At 45.9% G+C, this 24,516-nt stretch overlaps 1 protein-coding gene across 3 annotated transcripts in view; it reads left to right on the forward strand.

The window, feature by feature from the left end:
* SHISA6 (shisa family member 6) overlaps nt 1-24,516 on the forward strand; it is a 261,715-nt gene that overhangs the window by 116,392 nt on the left and 120,807 nt on the right. For 2 of the 3 annotated variants that reach the window (XM_088828461.1, XM_055407298.2), the window contains exon 3: nt 16,335-16,430. The exons of the other annotated variant lie outside the window; for it this stretch is intronic. In XM_088828461.1, coding sequence (XP_088684587.1) covers nt 16,335-16,430 — 96 coding nt within the window. The remainder of the gene's footprint in view (nt 1-16,334; nt 16,431-24,516) is intronic. 3 annotated transcript variants of the gene reach the window in all.

The raw sequence follows: 24,516 nt of genomic DNA on the forward strand, positions 1-24,516 counted from the left end.
GCACTATGAATCAATTCAACATAATTAAGATGTATACAATTTTCACACAACAGTCAGATACAAATTCTCTTCAAGTTCCCATAGACTATAAACTGGGAGACCCTGGAACATATCCAGGGACATAAAACAAGGTGCAAAAACTTTATGATTGACACAATATTCTTTTTCACTTCTCACCATTGAGCTGAAATCTTGATCTCATATTCCCGGGCCCAGTTCTTTGGAACACAATCTCCGCTGACCTCCTTTCTGATGTTTTTCACGAATTTCCCTTTCTTACAGTTTAATATGTCTTTATTTCTCACGGCAGCCTGAGGCTGCTGAAAGGCCACAGGCCTGGGATAAAACAATGTTTTGCTCAAATCTTTCCTATTTACACGACGAGCTGTGTAGTTTGGGAAAGATTATTTAAAGCAAGGAAGATTTTATTCTATTTACATGCTGTACAGAGGTAGTGAATGTGGGGTTGTTTCAAGGATTGCATTAAATGAGATTTTATCTAAAACGAATAGTCAAGTGTCACCTTAAACATGGTAACTCTTTTATTGATAGTCAGCCTTCTCTTAGTGTCTCAGTTTTGTCTGACTCTTTTGCGACCCCATGGACTGTAGCCTGCCAGGCTCATCTGTCCGTGAAATTTTCTTCTTCTAAACCTAGAGACTTATCCAGTTCTTTGGGGTTTTGCCTGACTTCACCTCTCAGTGAAAATCATTCTTTTTACTTAAATCGCTACTTCAGTAGGAGTTCTGGGCTCAAACGCCTTGTCAGCTGTTGCACTGAGTTTATTAGTGGAATCAGTGTCTTCGGGCCAGCTGCTAAGATGAATACTCCCTGCTTCCCAGCATGTTCACCGCTACTTTGGAATCCGTCTCCCTTGTGGCTCGGCCGGCATCAGCCAGCTCAGATGCTACAGCTTTATTAGAGCTAGAGCTTAAGCCTTGGCTCCGAAGCCTGTTCACTCCACAGTCTTCACCTGAATCCCGTCTCATCCCTTCTTCCTGGCTGGCTCCAGGATTCATTCTTTTTCTTTGAAAGGAGCCTGCTGGGCTGTTCATTATCCTGATGTCGGCTCTCCCAGAGTTACTTTCTCAATTTCAGGGAACGGTCTTGCTTGCAGGAGAATGGCAGAGGCCATTTTTCTGAGCAGTGCTGTGTGGAGAAGGAAATTAACTAGACTTGGAGGCAGACTGCCTTAGACTCAGGTGTGAGGTGGTGGCCTTGACCCGAAAGTGAGATGGAGAGCAGATGGTGGGTATCAGAGGCATTTTGCAGGTGGTCCTCAGGGGGCTCAATGATGACGGGAAGAGGCAATAAAGAGAGGAATCCAGGCTCTAGGACTGGGTAAGTGTGGTGAGGAAGAGTAGGTAGAAACCATTCCAGGAGCTATAGAAGTCAAGGTTTCTTCTGATGGTTGTTATGGATTGAATAGAGTGCTTCGAAAAGATCTGCTGAACTATTTACAATAGCCAGGACATGGAAGCAACCTAAATGTCCATCAACAGAGGAATGGGTAAAGAAGATATGGTACACTTATACAATGGAGTATTATTCAGCCATTAAAAAGAATAAAATCAGGCCATGTGCAGCAATAGGAATGGACCTAGAGAGTGTCATACTGAGTGAAGTTAAGTCAGACAGAGAAGAAATATTGTATGACATCCCTTACATGTGGAATCTGAAAAGAAATGATATAAATGAACTTACTTACAAAACAGAAACAGACTCAGAGACTTAGAGAACAAACTTATGATGGCCAGGGATGGATGTTTGTAGGCGCGGGATAAGTTAGGGAGTTTGGGATAGTCATGTACACACTGCTACATTTTAAATGGATAGCCCAAAGGACCTGTTGTATAGCACATGGAACTCTGCTCAATGTTATGTGGCAGCCTGAATGGGAGGGGATTTCAGGGGAGAATGGATACATGTATATATATATGGCTGAGTCCCTTCACAGTTCACCTGAAATTATCACAACATTGTTAATGGGCTACACCCCAATACAAAATAAAAAGTTCAAAAAGATCTGCTAAAGCCTGAGTCCTTGTAAACGTGGCCTTATTTGGAAATAGGATTTTTGCAGATGTAAGCAAGTGACAATGAGGTCACAGCGAAGGAAGGGCGAAGCTCTGTCCATTACAACAATGGCTGATGCTATAGGAATAGCTGAGTAGAGAGATGGAAATATAAGCTGGACGGAAAGGAACTGAAAACAAAGCATGATGGGAAGAAAGTGACTCTCAGCAGCTCTTCACAAATTATCTTTTGTAGGGCAGCAGAGAAGCAGGGCAGTGACTGGGCTGGGAGGGCCGGGGTCAAGGAGAGCATTGTGTTTATAGCTGGGAGTGTCCGGAGGAGGTGAAGTGTGTCTGAGCCTGTTGAGGGAAGCAGCCTGATGACTGGGAAGGAGTGGGGTGCTTTGAGGAACTAAGTCCTTGAGAAGGTGAGAGGGGATGGGTATTAACAAGGGGGTTTCACCCACTTTAGTGGGGGGGAGACAGGGGGAAAGGGTGGATGTCCATTTCCTGTGAATGAGAGATTCCTTTGTCTTCATGGAGTAGGAAGCCAGGTCATCCAATGAAGGTGATGGAGAACAGGAAGCGGTGGAGGTTCCAGGAATGCGGATAAACCAGAAAAGACACTGGAAAGTGAAAGAGTGGGATTCTGTGGGATGGAAGCAGAATCACAGAGGAACCAGTGCAGCCTGAGGGGAGTCAGAGTGGCTTCCTTTTGATGTGACCTGGTTTCCTCTGGCTAGATCTTCACAAGTCTGTCTTTTCCAAAGCACATGCTCAGTCACTCAGTCCGACTCTTTGTGACCCCACGGACTGTAGCCCGCCTGGCTCTCCTCTGTCCATGGAATTTCCCAGGCAAGAATACTGGATTGTATTACCAGTTCCTTCTCCAGGGGATCTTCCCAAACCAAGGCTCGAAACCTCAACTCTTGCGTCTCCTGCTTTGGCGGGTGGATTCTTTACCACCGAGTCACCTGGGAAGCCCCATTTTCCAACACATGGGTGACGATTGCAGAGAGTACCCTAAACTGCCAAGGGATGACAATATTACCATCATGAACCTTGAAATTCTCCCCAAATAATGGGGAGCAGAAAGACCTTTCTGGTGCTTTGGATAATTGTGAACCTAAGACTGTTTCTTTCTTTTCCGCCTGGAGTATTGTGAATATTCAGTACACTAGAGAAGGTTTGCCCCTCTAATACTAATTATTATTATAGTAGTGACTTATTGAAGAAGTGTAAAATGCTCTGTGCTTTATATGCGTTTGTGCATTTAACTTCAAATTCCTAACATCCTTATCAGGCCAGCAGCATTCCCATTTTATAGATGAGGATATCTGAGGCTAATGTTTTGTCCAGAGCCAAATGGCCTGTGTCAGAGCCAGGCTGATTCTTTGGAAGTCCTTGCTTTTACCACCTGTCTATTATTGAGACATGTCTGGGGTATGTGAATATAAATCTATTCTCATTGATAACTTCTAGGATATGCATACTAGTTTGCACATTAAATTGCCTTCCCATTGGGAGATAGGGTGGGGGGCTATCATTTTTTTCTGACTCTATCTATAGCCCCCCACCCTGCAATTCTTGCCTCTCCAGTTGCTCCTTTTTGCTCTATGTCTTGGGCACATGGGTCTCTCTTGCGTGTTTCAGAAGAGATGGAGTCCCTTGAGCAGAGGGAGGAAGCATGGCTTTCCTAGAAGCATGATTGAATGAATGGAACCCCAGGAATATTTAGGTTCTGTCCTAAATCACTGGTGAGTCATGCTGGGACTTTGTATAATTATTGAACCTCTTTGAGACTGTTGATTCATCTGCAGAATGGAGATAATATTAATATGGTCTTTAAATATTTTCTCTAGATAATAAAAGACATTCATTGCCAACATCTCCATGGAAGGCCACCTGATAAAACTCTATAAGATGTTAGAGGTTTTCAGCATCCTTCTTGATCCCCACTACTCTGGATGCACTCAGAAAGAAGCTCAGTGTTTTTGCTGACGGAAGTCAAGAGTCAGAGGGGAAAACAGACCCCATCACCCCATGGCTAAGTCACTGCCTATAAATCTGCATTGTGATAACAAAAGAGACCCTGGTGGTCCAGTGGTTAGGACTTCCCCTTCCAATGTAGGGGGTGGGGGTTTGATCCCTGGTCAGGGAGCTAAGATTCCCACGTGCCTCGTGGCCCCAAAACCTAAAAAAAACATAAAACAGAAACAGTGTTGTCACAAATTCAATAAAGACTTTAAAAATGGTTCACATCAAAAGAAATTTATTTTAAATATGAAGAGAGAGTCTGAGTGATTCATAGATTTCCCGGTTGACCCCTCTGTCTCTCCTAATCTCCTAAAAGGTTTGGGACATTGTAAGAGTCTTCCCTGCCTGCATTCTTTGCCCCTTCTCCCCAGGCCTGCTTCAGATCTCCTCTTGGCCAGAGTCCTGGCTTTCAATGAGACAGAACTGAAATGGTGTCATAGTCAGAGACGGGAAGTTTTGGTTAGATGCTGGGCATCTTTCCAAGGGGATTACAGCTAGCACATCTGAAGAAAAAATAAGTGGCACACTGGGGTCTCCTGAAATAGAAATCTGCCTCTGTACCTTCCTAGGTGCAGAGGAGGCCATGGCTGCATGGGCATCAGGGACAGCTCTGATCTGGGAATGTGCGGATTTTTGTCACAGCTGACAATGACCTTGGACTGTTCATTCTCCCTCCTGAGCCCCAGTTTCCTCGTCTGTAAATCTCGAGGCTAGAAAAGGTGACCTTGGACCCTCCTCCAGTTCTCAGATTCCCTGACTGTGTCCTGATGGCTGGGGGAGGAGGAGGGCTTCATCCTTCTAAAACCCCTGAAGTTAATGCCACCACCAGTAAGTACTCTCACTTTCTCTTACCCTCTTGGTAAGTAATTAGGATGCACTAGAGATACGGTTTTCAAACTTTTATTTTTGAGCCACGTGATGCTTTCTTTAAAAAAAAAAGCAACAACCCTAAAACATATATAATATACAAGAGAGTGCCATAGAAGAGAGCACAGCAAAGCCCACCTATTGCAGTGGATGAAGTTGACCTAGAGTTTGCCCTTGACAAATATAGAAACCTCTGCAGAGTATATGGCGCTTCCCTGGTGGCTCAGACAGTAAAGAATCTGCCTGCAATCCAGGAGACCTGGGTTTGATCCCTGGGTCAGGAAGAACCCCTGGAGAAGGAAATGACTACTTGCTCCAGTATTCTCGCCTGGAGAATCCCATCGGCAGAGGAGCCTGGTGGGTTACAGTCCATGGGAGTGCAAACAGTTGGACACGACTGAGCGACTAAACTATAACAACAACCATGGCATTAGAAATCTTACAGAAAGTCATTCATAAAAGAACCATTTCCATTCAGATGAATGTCCTCTGAATCATCAGTTTTGCTGGTTTGGATTTAAGAAAACTGGTACTTTGTGCTTGAAACCAAACTAAACAAACAAAAACATCAATATGTACACTGTGTACATCAATATTGTACATACATTTGATACAATATTGTATCAAATATGTACCATCAATATTTCCTTCTCCAGGGGATCTTCCCCACCCAGGGATTGAACCTGTATCTCCTGCATTGGCAGGTGGATTTTTTCACCCCTGAGCCACCTGGGAAGCCTAGTGCCATGGTTACCATCCTGTAGTCTAGGTTCTGCCCCCACCCCCACCCTGCTTGCAATTCTCTTCCGTCTGTATTTGATGAGATCCCTTGTTTTCCTAGGGCCCAACGATAATTGGATGAAAAGCACCAAACCAAATGTCAAGGTCGGGGGTTTGTTTCCAAAGTCGTCCACCTGTGTGACCTTGACAATGCCTCTTCCCCTCTCTCTCTGGTTCACGTTTCTTCTTTTTTCCAACGAGAGTGTCGGGCAAGGTGGTTCCCATACTCTTCTGGCAGTCTGGAATTGCTTACCTCAGCCCTCCTAGCTGTGAACACCTGGCCTCCACCAGCTGGGCTGCACACCTGGCCCCTCCCCAGGTCTCCAGGCTACAGAGTCAGCAGAGGGAAGACGCCAGAGGGGATATCTTCGAGTTTGCCTGGAGTATTTACCAACAGCTCCGCTAACTGCACAGACTCTGGAGGAAACAGCCCCCCCTGTGCTTATGTGAGCAAGCACTTGAATTGTCACATAAAACAAAGCATTCCCAGTAGCTGTTCTCCAGAGACTTTTAAACTAGTAAATAGTCATTGTCAGTGCAAGCTGCAATTAGCCCTGGCCTGCCCCCAGTTTACACTGGTAGAATGAGCTCAGAGCCACTTTATTCACTCAACCAAAGGTGACTGTGTGGAGGAATGCAGGCTTTGGGGCTCTCAGCCCCAGGTCCCTCGTGGAGCCGTGGGGGTGTGGGCTCTTGGGAACTAGAAGAGCCCTAGGATTTCCTGGAGGAAGAACTCTCAGGCCAAATAGGAAAACTCAAGCTCTCTGCAGTCCTGCCCTTGACTCTCTCTGTCCGGAGGTCAGCTTGAGGCACATGCCGAACAAGAGGACCCTAGGGAGTTCCCTGCAGGGGATAAAGGAAAGACCAGGGTCTCGACGTGAGTAGCAGCTCCCAAATATTGAGGCTTATTGGTGCAGAGAATCAGACGAAACGATTGACACATAGGATCTCGTTTAATCCTCACCACCCTCCTGCCAGGTGGGTATTAGTGTCTGTGCTGGATAAATGCCTTGTCATTTACACAAGGAAAAGTGGCCCCCTCTCACATCCTGGCCCCTATACTTCTTTTTATAAATGACATTTATTAGAGGTGTTTTGTTTTTTTTTTTCATATGAGGAAGTACAAAGAGAAAAACAAAGAATGTCCCCTAATCGCACTCCCTAATACCAGATAACCTGTCAACAGTACAAAAATAAAAATAACACGTATACATGTTTAGGAAATTCAGACAGTAAAGGAAGTGATAAAGCTCAGAGGTAGGGACTTTCTTGCTGGTTCAGTGGCTGAGACTTCGTCTTCCAATGCAGAAGGTACAGGTTCAATCCCCAGCCAGGGAGCTGAGATCCCACGTGCCTCATGGCCAAAAAATGCAAAATGAAAACAGAAGCAATATTGTAATGAGTAAAGATGTTAAGAAGCGGTCCATATAAAAAAAAAAATCTTAAAAAATTTCAAAGGTAAAGACATCCCTTCCTTCCAAACTCTCTCTCCAAAGGAAAGAAAGTTTTAGTATTTTGGCTTCATGATTATTTGCAGAAAAAAAAAATGTTAGTATAAAGCAGCCTACCTGTAATGGGTCTCTATATAGACTCTCTGTGTATAGTATTTTCATTTTTATTTTGTTGTCCTTTAGTCGCTAAGTCAGAGTTTTGCGATCCCATGGACTGTAGCCCTCCAGGCTCCTCTGCCCATGGGATTCCTCAGGCAAGAATACTGGAGTGGGTTTCCATTTCCTTCTCCAGGGGATCTTTTCCTGCATTCGCAGGTGGATTCTTTACCACTGAGCCACCTGGGAAGCCCATTATATGAAAGGAATGATACTGAAACATTGCCCTAACCTTTGTGTTTTTCTCCTCCACTTTTTGTACCTTAAAGCTCTTCCCACATCAGCATGTAATGCAGCCCTCCCTTATCCTTTTTAACAGCTATGTACTATGTACTATGCTATCACTTGGATGATTCCCCCTATTGACAGAAACTACTGTAATCAGTGCTTCACAGTCCTACCTGGGGCTTCACTGGTGGTTCAGTTGGTAAAGAATCTGCCTGCAATTCAGGAGACCTGGGTTCAATCCCTGAGTCAGGAAGATCCCCTGGAGGAAGAAATGGCAACCCACGCCAGTACTCTTGCCTGGGAAATTCCGTGGCAAGAGGAGCCTGGTGGGCTGTAGTCCGTGGGGTCACAAGAGTCAGACGCGACTTAGTGACTAAACCACCGCAACTTGTCTAGCCTAGTTCATATATTATGGAAAAAGTTGAGAGCATACATGTAGGGGAAATTCCTAGCACTGAGATATTGAGTCAATGGCCTGTTCTTCAAAGAGACATCACTAATTTATCCTCCCACTGACAGCAGTGAGAGAGCTCATTCCCCTGGCACTGAGTCTCATTGAATGCTTCAGTTTTGCGTTGAATGCTTCCGTTTTGCGTTGAATGCTTCAGTTTTGCCAAATCGATTTGCTTTTTTGAAAAAGATAGCTCATGTTTTGATTTGCATTTTCTTAATGATGAAAGTGAAAGTCACTCAGTCGTGTCCGACTCTTTGCAACCCTGTGGACTGTACAGTCCGTGGAATTCTCCAGGCCAGGATCCTGGAGTGGGTAGCCATTTCCTTCTCCAGGGTATCTTCCCAACCCAGGGATCGAACCCAGTTCTCCCACATTGCAGGTAGATTCTTTACCGGCTGAGCCACCAGGGAAGCCCAGTTAATGATGAGTTAGGGTTAATCACATTTTTATATCTCCATTGACTTCTAAATTTGGGGGAGGTTAGGGTAATTTCCTATTCATATTCCTTGTTCATTTTCCCTAGTATATTTTTATTATTATCATTATTGTTGGTGGTTATGATTATTGAGGGCTTCTCAGATGGTGCCAGTGGGTAAAGAACCTGCCTGCCAATGCAGGTAGATGTAAGAGATGCGGGTTTGATCCTTGAGTTGGGAAGATCCCCTGGAGGAGGGCATGGCAACTCACTCCAGTATTCTTGCCTGGAGAATCCCCATGGACAGAGGATCCTGGTGGGCTACAGTGGTCCATAGGGTTGCAAAGAGTCGGACATGACTGAAGTGACTTAGCACACACGCACTCAGGATTATTGATATGATGGAGCTTTTTGTAAACAAAGGGAAACCCCTTTCTCACACATTAGATGAGATATTACATGTGTTTTGATGTTGGTCTATGGCCTGTTTTCTGTGAAGAAGATCAGCAGTGGAGTGGCTGCAGAGCAGGGTCCCAGTCAGCACCGTCAAGCTTCCTTCCAACTTGTCAGAGACCAGCTCCCCCATCTGTTCTGAGCAAAGCGATCCTTTGCAAGCAGGCTCTAACGATGGAATACTGTTCCCCCGACAAAGGAAGCTACTTCTGGTTTTATTTTATCACAGTAATGTATTTTATTGCCCCATTTGCATACCAGATTTTCCAGGGCAACTTCAATATTACTCAAATTTATTTCTGTCAATAAAGACAATTTGTTAAATGTTATGTATAATCTAATTCACTGGTCTTTTCTTAATGAATTTTTGGATTTGTGTACTGTATAGATTACAAATAAGCGCATCCATGACTTTAGAAATTCTATAGTTTTACTTCTTGCTTGACAGATTTCATCATCAGGCAGCTTTTTTTCTTCTCCTAATGAAGACTGGAGGATATTTTAGTCTCTGAGTTCTTAAAAACTGGAAACTGTTTGTTTCCTTTATTGTTGGAGAATAATTTGGCAGTGAATTAAATACTTGGGCAAGAGTTCCATCTATGTGTCTATCCATCGTCTGTATAATCTGTGTATTCATACATCATCCACCAATGTGTCTATCTATAGGTGTCTCAGAAACAAAATAATTATTTGAGTCAGACAAGTCCACAGAAGTATCTGGTTTCCTACTATCGGTGTTGATCACATCCAAGAATTTCTTGGTACTTATATAACACTGTGGCAACCCACTCCAGGACTCTTGCCTGGAAGATCCCATGGACGGAGGAGCCTGGTAGGCTGCAGTCCATGGGGTCGCTCAGTCAGTCAGACACGACTGAGTGACTTCACTTTCACTTTTCGTTTTCATGCATTGGAGAAGGAAATGGCAACCCACTCCAGTGTATTTGCCTGGAGAATCCCAGGGACGAGTGAGCCTGGTGGGCTGCCATCTATGGGGTCACACAGAGTCGGACTAGACTGAAGTGACTTAGCATTAGCATATAACACTGTATATGCATATATTTAAACAATGTAGTGGTGTGTTATATGTTTTTTTAAATTTATTTTTAATTGAACAATAATTGCTTTACAATGTTGCATTGGTTTCTGGTGTACATCAGCATGAATCAGCTGTAAGTATACATACATCCCCTCCCTCTCACACCTTCCTCCTACCTTCCCCATTCCATCCCGCTAGGTCATCACGGAGCACCAACTGAGCCCCCTATACTATATAGCAGCTTGGAATCAACTGTTTTACACATGGTAGTGTATTTATGTTGGGGTTTCCCAGGTGGCTCAGTGGTAAAGAATCCACCTGCCAATGCAGGAGACGCAGATTTGATCCCTGAGTCAGGGAGAACCCCTCCCGAAGGAAATGGTAACCCACTCCAGTATTCTTGCCTGGGAAATCCTGTGGAGAGAGGACCTGGTGGGCCATAGTTCGTGGGGTTGCAAAAGAGTCAGACACAACTGAGTGACTGAGAACACACAGTATGTGTATGTCGATGCTATTCTCTCAACTCATCCTGGGCTGGGACAGAGATGCAGGCATAGGGAAGGGACTTGTGGCTACAGCAGGGGAAGGAGAGAGTGTTGCAGGTTTTAAAACTACTCTCTATGATGTCATCCTGTTTACCTTCAGCTAGTTGAGTGTGGTCCTTAACACTGCAACTAAGAATGCTCCATGTTGATACTTAGAGCTCTGGTTCATTTCACCTGTGCAGTTGAATAGGGTTACATTATATGAATATACCTTGATTTATCCCAAGAGTTCTTTCCCCAGTTTATCTTTATTAGACACAATATTGCTCATGAACATCCTTGCATGTATCTCCTTGTCCGCACATTTGAGGATTTATCTTAGGCACAGACATGAAGGTGAAATTGCTGGTTCTACGGTGCATCTATCATCAACTTTATTAGCCATCACCAGGGTTCCTTCCAAAGCACTTGCACCAGTTTACACTCCCACCAGAAGCGTGCAGGAGTTCTTGTTTCTGCCTCTACATGCCCAGAGTCCCAGGAATTTTTATTTTTGCCAGTCTACTGGATGCGAAATGTTACCTCATTATGGTTTTAATTTGAATTTCCCTGATTACTTTTGAGATGGAACACCACTTTATGCATATTGGACTTTTGGATTTTCTCCTCTTTGACTTACCTTTTCTTCTCTTTGGCCTGTTTTCTTTTGTTTTTTCCTATTGAGCTGTCTTACTTTCTTATTAATTTGAAGTTATTTGTGTATTCTGGATATTAATATAAACATCCGTTTATACTCATTGACTTATAGTTTCATGACTGCTTTTGAAGTATCATAGTTTAACTTTCTGGTTTATGAATGAGCACAGATTTTATTTTCATTAGTGGTTAATACAGAAGTCTCAAATTGTTAAAGCTCAACAAAAAGGAGTGTACCTTTGCTTTTAGAAGATGATTTATTTAACCAGAAGCAGATACAGACAAAGAAACAAACTCAACAAAACAAGAAAAAAGCACTTCGTGAATTTTTTTTATTGAGGTATAATTGATATACAAAATTATATTAGTATTTGACATTTGTATATAATACACTGCAAAATGATGGTTATAGTAAGCCTAGTTACCATCTGTCACCGTGCAAACATAATACACTATTATTGACTACATTCCCCAGGCTGAACTATATACCCCCGGGATTTATTTATTTTATAACTGGAAGTTTGTGCTTCTCCATCTCCTTCATCCATTCTGACTCTCCTCCATCCTCTCCTGTCTACTGAAATAACGGTCTCAAAAGTCTTTAAAAGGTTGCTTCACTTTCTGTAGGTCTAGTGTTTTATGAAGTCGGTTTGCATTTCTCCCTTTTTTTCTAAATGGCATTTCACTAGTGTATATACCTAGATATCGATCCTCCTAATATATGTCTGATATTTGACTAAAGATTAAAGTCTTCTATCTGCTCAAAAAAAGTCTATTAACTTTTAATTGTTGCTTCTGAATTATCCCTTCTGTTTCTCTCCTGGGCATCTTATTTTAAATAGATAGTAACTTCTAGAGTTGGCCTTTTTTTCCCTCATCTCTTCTCCTGTCTTGTCTCTCTGTCCTTCCCCACTGAGTACCCAGTGTGTCTCTCTCATTGTAATTGACTTCACCAATTTCTTCAGTATCCGTACTCTTATCCGTACTTACACTCAGGCAAACTGTCTAGGTTTGTTTCACTCCCATAGCTGTGGGTGGAATTTAACCAATGCAAAATTCTCCTAAATTTTATTGAAGTCATCATTCAGATATTACCTCATTTCCCCCCTCCTATTTTTTATAGCACATCTCTTTTACAGAGAAACTTTCTGTTTACTCAAAGCTGCTTTCTTTTTAAAAAAAGGAAAAAATATATATATAACTATTTACTTGGGTTGTGCTGAGTCTTCGTTGCTGCATGTAGGCTTTCTCTCATTGTGGGGGCTTCTCTTGCCGAGCACGGTTCGGGGTGTGTGAGCTTCAGTAGTTTTGGCGCACGGGCTTAGCTGCCTGGAGGAAAGTGGCATCTTTCTGGATCAGGGATACAATCTGTGTCCCCTGCCTTGGCAGGTGAATTCTTAACCACTGGACCACCAGGGAAGCCCCACCTTTGTGGGACATGATCGGGGCTGTGTGTGTGTGGTGTTGGCACGTGAATGTGTATCCACACTACTCGAGTGTGCTCACAGAGCGCCCCCTAGCCTCTGCTTGGAGCTCTGCTGGGTACAGGGCCATTTCTCCGGAACTGCAACTTCGGCAAAATTTGTGCTGCTGTGGCCTTCTACCTTGATGTCCAGCATCAAGTCATGGGGTCAAGGCTGCAGAGAAGAGAAGTGATTCCCCTGGGTCCTGGCTCAAGTCTCAGAGAAGAGTCACATCTACACTTGTTCAGACCGAGGTGTGAGCTGGCTTGGGGAGGGCTATAGAAAGATTGTGGATGTAGAGATGGGTACACCTGGTTGGGATCCGGAGTCTACCACTGCCTAGCTCCATGAACTTAGAAAACTGATCACTGTTACACAGGGCTCTTGTGAGGAGGAAATGAAGCCAGGTGTGCAAGAGAGAACTGAGAAGGGGGTTGGCGTCAGAGGACCAGGATGCTATGTGGAAAATCTAAAAAGAAATGATACAAATGAACTTATTTACAAAACAGACTCACAACTTAGAGAATGAGTTTATGGTTGCCAGGGGGTAAGATTGAGCGGGAAGACATAATTAGGGAGTTTGAGATGGTCATGTACACACTGGTATATTTTAAATGAATAACCAATAAGGATCTACTGTAGAGCACAGGGAACTCTGCTCAATATTATGTGGCAGCCTGAATGGGAGGGGAGTTTGGGGGAGAGTGGACACATGTACATGTATGGGTGAATCCCTTAGCTGTTCACCTGAAACTATCACAACATTGTTAATTGGCTATAGTCCAATACAAAATAAAAAGTTAAAAAAAAAAAGAAGAAGACTGGGATGCTAGTGATGGCTCGGTCATCTTCCAACTTCCTACCCTTGGCCTCAGTTTTTCTACCAATAAAATGGGAGAATAATATTTTAATAATAGAGAACTTACAATGCAGTAATGATTAAAACTTTAAGAAAATTGTGTATGAATGATCTTGGTAAACTGCATAATGCTACAGAATGTTTGCTGTTGTGTCACACAGATGAAACCATGTTTTCAGAGGCTCTGTCCCTCTGTCTGGCCCACAGTAGGGACTGGGTGATTGAGTTGGCTTTCAATCAAGCTCAGCCACAAAGCAGTAAGCAGCACTTAGCCCTGAGGGACCTTGTTCCAGCTGACAGATAAGAATGATTTCAAGTAGGAAAGGTACTGTTTTATGTGCCATCTCTCTCAGTATTGATTTGTTTATCAAAAATCTATAAGGAGCACAAAAATAAACCAAACTCTGCAAGATGTATCAGAGGTTCTGAATTAACGAGGTCCAAATTTATGAGGGTTTGGAATTGCTACTTCCATTTCTTACTTTTCTGTTGTTGGAGGGGCAGTGGGGGAAGTAACTTGTTACAGGACAGGGGTCCCCCTCTTCTTGGGGCTTGTACTGTACCCCTCCACACTCCCTTGTCCTCTCCTCCAGCCCTCAATGAAGTTGCATTTTTCCGGGATGAGAGTTGGGTTTCTGGAGTCGTGACATGGCTTGGGATACGGGCAGAAGCCTCTTAGTTCAGCTCCAATAATTCTTTTCTACAAAATTCTGGGTTGTGACTACAGTCTTTTACAGCCAGAAAGTTCCTCGTGGAAAGCTGTGTGCCCCAAGGAAGGAGGTATTTATTCCAGAGTGGAGGACGTATGGGAGACAGTGGTAAAATTCTTTATTATATTCCTGATACACTTGGATTACAGATTTCAGAGTCTGGACCTACTCAGCAGCAGCAGTATCATCAGGGTGACGGGATAGAAATGCAAGCTCTTGAGGCCCATCCCAGATCAACTGACTCAGAAATTCTGGGGGTGGGGCCCAGCAGGCTTTAACCTGCCCTCCTGTTTTTTCTGATGCACACTCAGGGTTGAGACCCTCTGATCTGGGAGAAGGAAGAAACTGGTCCAGCCAGACTCCACTCTTCAGAGGAAGGATGCTGGGGTCCAGGACCTAAACAGAGGGCGGGGCAAGGCCCCCTCGAGGACTCCAGCAGACGCTCATTGCCCCGCCCATGAGCAAACTGAAATTCGGTTGTTCATATGTTTACTCTAGGGCAGTGGTTCTTCTTCCCTGTGTGAAAATGTTAGTCACTCAGTCGTGTCCAACTCTTTGCAGCCCCATGGACTGTAGCCGGCCAGGCTCCTCTGTCCTTGAAATTCTCCAGGCAAGAATACTGGAGTGGGTTGCCATTGCCTTCTCCAGGGGATCTTCCCAACCCAGGGATCCAACCTGGGCTTCCCACATTGCAGACAGATTCTTTATTGTATGAGCCACATGAGAATGACCTGGAGACCTCCTTAAACAAAAACCAAAACAACAAAAAAGTCCTGATGAACTGAATCAGAATCCCTGGAGCAGTGTTAGGACATCTGTATTTTTAGAAGCTTCAGGAGGAATCCAACATGTACACAGTTTTGATATCTAATGCAGAGGATGCATCACTAAGGAAAAATGTGATTTAGGTTATCTACATTTATTGTACATTTTCCCGTTAGAAATATGTTTCACCTATTTACAATGACATGCTCATTATAGGAAAAATCTTGGAAAATACAGAAAAGCTGAAAGGAGAGAAGAAATAAAACTCGTGTTCCAACTATCTAAAGGCGGTAGTTGCTATCAGTGTTTTCTTTCAATCTTGTTTTGTTGTTGTTGTTGTTTTAAACTACACTGGTTTGTATTTTTTTTTTTTTTACAGAATTGTGGTCATACTTACTATAGTATTTTCTTCCACTTCTTCACTTACCTTTACATCTTAGGTAGTCTTCTCAGTGTATAATTGTTAAGTACAGTTTTTAACATGGGCTTGTGGCAACATGACGTATGTGTGGCTTTCTCCACTTTCACTTGTACATACTTCAAGATGGCATTTAGAGAGGTCTTTCTTTCTTTATAATGCCTGTACTTCAGGGGTCCTGTGAAATCCTACATCAAATGTCAGAAGCAGAACAGTAACTATTTTTCTCTTTGCATGTCTTCTCCCAGGGTCTAAGACTTTTCTTCACCCCAACCCCACAGGTAGATGGAGAGAGGAGGCTGACGAGGGATAAAATCTTACTGCAGAAAGTTGAAAGAGAAAAGCACATAAATATTTTCCCAGTGTTTCAGAGCCACCGCCCTACTTGTCAGCCTTGGTGACGTTGGATTTCTCCTAAGCCACAAGGCTGTAGTTCATAGGATGAGGTATGATTCATAAACACACACACACACAGAGCATTTCGATCAGAACCACATTTCTATGCTTCAGGAAGAAAGAAACCAAAGGAATAAGACAAGAAAAAGAAAGAAGGAAGCTGGGACAAAGCAAAGGATGGTAGGACAAGTTCAGTTCAGACTGAAGTGCTGATGTGCTCAGTCAGAAATGCCAAAGTCAAGCCCTTTCCCCCACCTCTGCTTTCAACATAAGCTTCCCAGAACTTTCTTCTTTGTTGCAGTTATGTGTGCGTGTATGTGTGTGTGTGTGTGTGTGTATATATATATATACACACAATATATATGTGTATATATTTAAATTTTAATATATAGAGTATGTAATATATATTATATATGGCATACTTCATATATACTTTATATATTTATAATATATATTATATATAAATTTATAAAATAATATTATATATATATATATATATATATCTTCCTTGATTGCTTCTACCTTCTAACTTAGCTGCTGATTGGAAGTTAAGTTCACCGCCATTGTCGAGTGAACTGGAACGGCAGCGTTTGTCTCCTTGTTGGTGTCCTGTATGCGCCAGGTAATTCTGCCCCGTCTTCTTGCAGGACATTATGGGAAGGATGCTTACCGAAGTGGAGGACCTGATCTCCATAACTTCATCTCATCTGGATTTGTCACATTAGGAAGAGGACACACGAAGGGTACAGTGGAAACCATTTTTTACTAAAATACAGAGGTTGCCTAGGGAACCCCCATCTGAAAGGCGAAGATGGTGTGGAGGCCAGAGGCTGGTCCGGGACAGGATAAGTTGGGTGGTTCCATGGCTGCTTACCCTGATGACATGCGTGGCTTCACAGGTGTGACTTTAGAAGGCAATAATAGACTCCCAAGAGGCATGCGTCCTGCCCCGCCCACGGCGTGGAGCAGGACACAGATGCCCGTGGCTCCCCGTGGGTGGGGACCACAGGCGGCATGGCGGGAAACACTGCTGACGGATGCAAAGTGTTCCTTCTCCTCTTGGCTATTATTCCTCTTCCGTTTGAAAGCCACATTTAATCCATCTATGTCAATGTTCTGTCCTGGGGGGTGTTGAAGCCGGCATGCATGTCGAGAGTTTCAGCGTCCTAAGCGTGTCTATGTAAACTCTCCGTGATGGGGACACGAAGGTAGAGGTTACACAGACCTTCCAGCCGCAAGCTGAACCCTAACGTGGCATTTCTGCTGAGCTGCTTTATGACCTAGCCGACAGCTTGCAGAGCATCTGCGCAGGGGGTGTGGCATCCTCGATCCTGTCTTTTGTTTCAACAGAGTTCTACTAGTCTTGTGAGCATCCTGTCATACCAAGAGTAACTGGATCCCCAGCCCTTTGATTACCTTCCTAACACCTGTGTACTGTGATAGACAACTGTGAATTCTGTTGTAGGGATGGTGTATCCCTGTCTTCCTCTGAAATATGTGTTTGTTCCAAGTGTGAGTGAACAAGGAACTTTGCGAATTTTTTTTTTTACATTCCGTGCACCCAATTTTTAAATTCCCTATGTGATGTTTGTTCATCCTATAGAGAAAAAAAAATCTGTATCTGTGTATGTATTTTCTGTTGTGTCTCTTTGTGTCTAAATAAAGTTTATTGAGGATTCAGGTGGCATTTGTGGCTACTGAGAGTTGCAGAATCAAATTGGGACCAGATGACTTGGGAAGGGGTTTTCCGGTAAAAGACACAATCCTAGACATCCTAGACACACTCATATCAACTCAAGCCTGGGATGTGCGACCTCCGTGTCATCTGATTTGGGATAAGTTCCCATCACTGTGAAAGAAATGAGAAGGGAGCATTTTCAACCCATAATAAACATTTCTTATCTCATTTCTGCGGGTCAGGAATTGGGGAGCAGCTCAATGGGGTGCTTCTGGCTCTGGGTGTCTCGTGACGTTACATTCATACCTGCTTCCAAAGATGCTGCTCAAGCCCCACGCATCCTGCCTCGTGAGGACGGAGGGGCTGAGGTGGCGTGTGGGTGGTGGGTCGGTGAGACCCACACGTCGTGAGCACTTGGTGAGCGATGGCTCTTTCATAGAAGACACATGTTGCAATAGAGGAAGCCATAAAAAGAAGATGGGTCAGAAACTGACACCACACTGTAAGTCAATTTAAAATGGTAATATATGTAAAGTATGTAATACATATATATGGCATACTTCGTATATACTTTTAGTTTTTTTTTTTTTTAAAAAAAAGAAGACAAATCAGGAGTTGGAGCATTTACTCCAGATGAGTAGGGTCTGTCCTTCCAGAGAGGAAGCTCAGCCTCCTTAGATAATTTTTCAAAGTCTGTCTCAATGAACACCCCTATGGAGACCCTCTGCTATTTGGGCAGTTTGGTTGAAGATCTCAAACAGGGTGGTTCTTTTTGAGTCTGCAGGAGAGAGCCTGAAGACTATTTTCCCAAAGCCCCATGTGACCATACTGTATTCCTATGACCTCCACCAGGGTAGCCCAGGCCACACCAGGCCTAGAGTCCTGAGCGGCAGTGACGGCAGGTACACCTGTGCTAACCTGCAGTGTCCTCAGTCCTTTCCACCCCCGTGTGTGTGTGAAGAGAAGGACGGACCGATAGATTCTTTCCTGACAGATAGGAGCCTCAAAGTGAGTCCCCTTTGGAGGAGGCAGGCACTGCTGCCCAGGTCGGCATGTAAGCTGGGCAACTGCTGCATGCCAGCCAAGCATGTCAGGGAGTTAAAAGCTATGGGGCAAAATGAGGCAGGGAATGCAGGAGGAGCTGCAGTTGTTGAAAAGAACATCCAGATGCTCGAGAATAAAAGTGGCATTTGAGCAAAGACCGAAGGAGGTGAACGGTCAAGTCCTCTGGAACTTGGGGGAAGGGTCTCCCAGGTGGCGGGAACAGCTGCCCACTGCCCCCACCCTACCAGCTGGCACAGGGATAGCTGTGAGGCTGGAACAGATGGGGCAAGGCTATGGGCAGGAGGGGGTGAGGTCAGAGCGGGGCTGGACCACCTGGGGCCTGGGGACCACTTGGGAATCTGGCTGGCACTCCAGGTGGAATGGAAAACATAACACTTGTGACCTGAGGCATTAGGAAGATGATATCAGCAAGAGGACTGGGGTCTTGGCAGAGGCTGAGGCTGATGTGAATTCAGTCTGGCTTCATATTAAGTTTTAGAAGCTTCTTAATCAACCGTGTGGACAAGTTCAGGGGAGATGTCCTGATTGGGGATGTAACCGTGGGAGTTTCTGGTACAGGAAGCCGGATGCTGGGTGACATGGGTTCCCCAGGGTGGGTGAGGCTTCCCAGGGGAGCAGAGGCTCTGGGAAAGAGACGAGGGCGGGAAGGCGAGGAGGGACCTGCAGACGAGACCAGTCAGGAGCGGGCAGCCAGGAAGCAAGAAAAGCAGGGCTGCGTGGCATCTTGAAAGTCAAGTGGGGAAAAGAAAAAAATCTGTGTTTCTGAGAGAGTCATCAGCTGTAATAAGGTGTGAGAGGTCAGAGGAGATAAAGCCTGAGAAGTGACCACAGTATATCCACAACGTGGAGGTCACTGTGAGCTTGGCAGGGGCGATTTGGAGAAGCCCTTCCGACTGATGGATGCAAGAGAGAATGACTGATGCCTGCGTTGTGCTGCTACAGGATCTGAGCAAACTGATGGGAAGATGAGGGTTCATTACGCTCGTTTCACTATTCGGGAAGATGTTTGAAATGTTCCCTAATAAAAGTTAAAAAGGATTGTGAAAATAATATTTTATTATTTAAAAAAGGGTGAAGAGGAAAAGGAGACTGCAGGTACAGACAACCCTCCAGAGTTCTAAAGTGAAGGGGAGTGCAGAATGAGGGAGGAAGCTCGAAAGGAGTGTGATGTAAAGAGAGTCTTCTTTTTTTTGATGTGGGAAATCACAATACATGTGATAGTCATGATCTGCTGATAGGAATGTGATATGCTGATAGGAATGGTCCAGTAACAAAGGGCAAATCGATTATGCCTGAGTGGGAGGGATGTATTTCAGAAGTGACATCTTGAATAGGCAATAACAAGTGGCATCTGTCACCCAGCAGGGGAGGGGCTGGCCTTGTCCAGGAGCAAAATCCGCCCAGAGTCACAGACTTCAGGTGGGGTATTCAGTCACAGATGCATGCAGGTGGGCATATGCGATCCCTGCTCAGTGATTCAGGAAGCAGGGCCATCCAGTGTATTAGGGTAACCAGACATCCCAGTTTGCCCAGGGCTGTTCCAGTTTTAGCTCAGAAAGGCCTGTGAAGAAACCCCTCCGTCCAGGGCAGATGAGGTCAGTTGGTCACCCTTTGTGAGGACGTGTGAGCAGGCGCAGCCTGTCTGGTTTCAGAGTATCTTCCACAGCCATCTCTAGAGCTCAGAGAAGTGGGATGAGGATGCTGCTGCCTGATGCTGGTACCCACACAGCCTCAGAGGCCTTGGGATCCCCCTCAACAAGATGGAGACAAGGCCAGAGCCCTGTGGGGAGCATCCCAGACCCACGGAAAGAACACGGGATGGATTACTTCATTCTGTCTAGATGGCATTCCCTGGGACTAGGCTGGGAGGGGCCATTCCTGCCGCCCAGCGCAGTCTCCATCGGGTCTGAGGCAGAGAATAAGGCGAGGTGTGTAAATGCTATGGGGGTGGGGAGTGTTGGAGCCGGCTGCTGAGATCAGAGCTGGAGAAGTGACCATCCTGATGCCAGTTTTCGGGGGCTCAGCAAGGAGGGCAGTGGTAGAGGTGGCAACCCAGCTGCTCAACCCCCAGATCCAAGGAGGAAGAGGAGCAATGGCAGCTGGGGGCAGGGGGCTTGGGGGGAATTCTAGAGGATGGGCCAGTGGTGCCTGCGCCCCAAGAAGAGAACAAGGCCAGACAGGGGTTCTAACACTCACAAAGGCACATGTGTCAGCCAGTGAGGAGTCTGGGTAAAAGGTCTACCAGGGCCAAAACATCAGGGCAGAGGACTAGAGCCTTTTGATCAGCGTGATGGGTGGAGACAGGGCACAGGAGGCATGAGCTTCTGGTGATGACGAGGCCTGAGGGGTAACAGTGGGAGTGGGTGACTGAATGAAGCGGCGGGTCAATTGCAAGAGTCCTGCTTCGGCTCTCTGGTTCCGGGTGGGCTTTGTGGTCTGCCACCCCTAGCACTGTTCTGCTGGGTTGTCTGCCCTCAGCCTTGCTCTGGGCCCTGCTGCTAGCTGAACCCCAGGCACTCATGGGCCCACGCTCACCCCTCCCACCAGCCCATTTGGGTGCTGCCGTATTTGCCTGTAACACAAGGTTTGAAGTTAGATCTGCTCTTCTAGAAATGACAGAACAGGTGCATAGGCCTCTGCCGAACCAGAGACCACCACCCCCACACCAGGATCTGACCACCCTGTGGATTGTGGCAAGGAGACCCCTGTGCCATTTGGCTCCAGAAATCCAGCTTAGATATTTCCACACTCTTGGGAGCCAGGGGAGCAAGTGGGCTTGACTACACCAAGGTGTTTGAGGGCTGGACTCCAAGAGCTCAGAAGGCATCCGGTCGCCATGGCAACAGTGAGCTGGGAACTATAGGGAGAGAGAATGAAGGTGGGCCCGGCTTGCCGGAGATCGGCCTCTGAGAAGCCAGCACCACCTGGGAGTGTTCTATCCTGTGCCTCTCTGTAGGCTGGGGGATCCAGGATGGAGTGGGAGGAGGCCAGAGAACCTCTGGAATTCTGGGCTGAGGGCAACAAAGCTCTAAGCTGCCTACTGATGGTTCTGATCCACTCTCTTGGTTTTCTCTGCCTGCTGACTTCTGGTTAACCGCTGAACACTGAGAACCAGGCCTCGGTGTGCTCAGCTTTACTCAGTGGAACTTTGCTCACCCCAGGTCAGCACACACAGACCACCTCTAAGCCTAACACTCAGGGAAATGAATGCATAGCACCAGTGTGCTGCCATGTTTTGTTAGACTTGAGCCAACCTCACCTGGTGACTAATTGGTCAGAATTGATTGCATCAGAAGCAAGGATGGATCTGCATGAATGTTGAATTTGGCACTCACCCAGTGAATCCCTTTCTCAATGTAACTGCTGTTCAGACAGAAGAAAAGAAAATAAGACAATGCAAAACCCAGGGTGGTCCCTCTGAGAGCTGCTCAATGGACCACTTCCACTTGCAAACTTGGCTATTTTGCCTAAAGGCAGCTTTTCCACAGAACCGTCTTTTCCATGTTAGTCTTACTGATAAGCATACCTCTGACTCTCCAGGGAGAAGTAATGGCTCTATGTCCCTCCTCAGTGTGGCCCAGGACTCCCTCTCCACTGAGACTCGTTTTAGCAGCAGTTAAAGCCTTGCAAGTCAATCTGAGAAGCACGGTGCCCTGGGCCCACTTCCTGAGCTGCCCACAAGTCCACCTCTGAGGTGGGACCGCCCAGTTTACCACTGAGAGACGCACTCAAAGCATCAAGACGTCAGTCCACAAGTTTTCCATCCTTTTCAGGGCTGTTCTGGGCTTCCCTGGTGGTTCAGATGGTAAAGAATTCATCTGCAGTGCAGGAGATCTGGGTTCAATCCCTGGGTTGGGAAGATCCCCTGGAGAAGGTGATGGCAACCCACTCCAGTATTCTTGCCTGGAGAATCCCATGGACAGAGGAGCCTGGCGGGCTACAGTCCACGGGGTCGCCGAGGGCTGGACATAACTGAGCAACTAATACTTTCACTACTTTCACAAGAGCAGTTCTTAGGTTGAAAGTATCACCGATTCTAACTAACTTGGTAAAGATGACACAGAGAAAGATTCCCATCCATCAGGCCATTGGCTGAGTCCTGGACCGTACATGTCTGTGTTTAATGCCTATTTGTGGGCACCACAGTTGGCCCACGTAGGAGGCGTGGCCAGTCCACTGGGACAGTCTGCTGGGCTGATGTAAGGAGAGGGGGGATGTTACAGAACCAAGGAGAAGGATGCACTGTAAATCTTGCCTTGGGAAGTTTCATCTCTTACCTGTAGGGTGTTCTCCTCCAGGGAGAAGTAACCCAGGTAGAGCTAGGTCTTAGCCACCAGTGGGGCAAGAGAGAAGTCTCACTGGTACACTGGGGTCAAGGAAACATCCCTCACTCCTCGGCTTCTGCCAGCCTGACTCCTTTTCTGCTCAAACAGGAGGAGGAGGAGGCATACAGGATGCCTTTAGCACCCGGACTCTTAATAGTCTCTTTCAGCCTCACTGGGGGAAGATAGAAGGTCAAGGGGGCTTCTCCGGTGGCTCAGACAGTAAAGAATCTAACTGCAATGTGGGAGACTCAGGTTCAATCCCTGGGTTGGGAAGATGCCCTAGAGAAGGGAATAGCTACCTATTCCAGTATCCTTGCCTGGAAAATTCCATGGACAGAGGAGCTGGAGGGCTACAGTCCATGGGGTTGCAAAGAGTAGGATATGATTGAGTGACCTTGAGAGAGAAGAAAGATCAAGTTCTTTGTTTGCAGAGGCCAGCTGGCCCAGCCAGAGGTCTTGCAGCTCTGGGCTGTGTTCTTATTTTTCCGTCTCCTGCTGGTGCCAGATCCAAGGTTTCTCTTGCCGTGACCCATAGCTCAAGATGACCCCAGGCCAGTACAGTCTCTTCTTGGCACTGACCGGTCATCCAAGTTAGGAATCTCCCCTTCCTAGGAGCCAGCCCTTGGCAATGGCTTTCCTCCCTCTCTGCTGCTCACTGCCAAGAGTCTTAGGAACCCTGACAGCTAAGCTGTTGGGCCATCCAGTCTTGGAAAGGTGGTGGCAATGCTATCTCTGCCAGCTGGAGTCTGTCACCAGGAAAGGATGCTTCTCAATCAAGAGCTATCAGGACTTCACGGCAACTGTATATTTCCTAAAACTTGAGGACTGCTAATTAGGGCTTTCCCAAGTGACTCAGTGGTAAAGAATCTGCCTGCAATGCAGAAGACTGGGGTTCGATCTCTAGGTCAGGAAGATCCCCTGGAGGAGGAAATGGCAATCCATTCCACTATCCTTGCCTGGAGAATCCTATGGACAGAGGAGCTTAGAGGGCTACAGTCCATGGGGTCGCAAAGAGTCGGATACTAATGAGCAACTGAGCACACATGCCCACACGTAAGCTTTGCGGGTGAGGCAAAGGAACCTCCTAAGACTTCAGCGACCTGCCCAGAAGTCTGAGTCATAGGGATTTATCCACTTCAATGAAACTTAAGTATTAGTTGAGCAAAGATAAGTACAATGGTGCCTGCCTTCCAGAAACCAGGCAGTGATTCCTGCCAAGCAAACACTTGAGAGGTGCCAGGAATCCTGATCCTGAGAAAAGCAGAATGGGTTTAAAAGAGGAAACCATTGCCTGTGAATGAAGGAGTCCTAAACGGCCCCTGTTGGTCCTTGCAGGGCTGGAAGAACGTGAGCCAAGACTGGAACAGGGTAGATACTTTGTGTGTGTGGGGGTGCCCCTGGAACAAAGGCATGGATGTAGAAACACCAGTGTGATGGTGGGTGATGATTCCACAGAGGGGTTCAGGGGCCATAGCTCACCTGCGTGGGAGTGCAGGAAAGTGATGGGCCATACCACACCCGTAGTGGGAGGCAGGAGAGTGATGGGGTCATAGCACATCTGTAACGGCACGGCAGGAAAGGAAACTAGAAAGGCTGGGGGGAGGCAGAGTCCTGAGTTTCCCAGGCACAGGATAGATACAGACTGAATTCGAAATTCTAGCTGATGATCACTATCGATCCCCTTCCCCTCCTCCTTTCTCCTCTCTGTCCTCAAGATTGGTGGATTTTTCCCAATATACAAGTGAATGGATGAATGAGTGG

Source organism: Moschus berezovskii, chromosome 20, assembly GCF_049115385.1.
Source record: "Moschus berezovskii isolate FMDL1 chromosome 20, NW_MosBer_1.0, whole genome shotgun sequence".
Taxonomy (NCBI): domain Eukaryota; kingdom Metazoa; phylum Chordata; class Mammalia; order Artiodactyla; family Moschidae; genus Moschus; species Moschus berezovskii.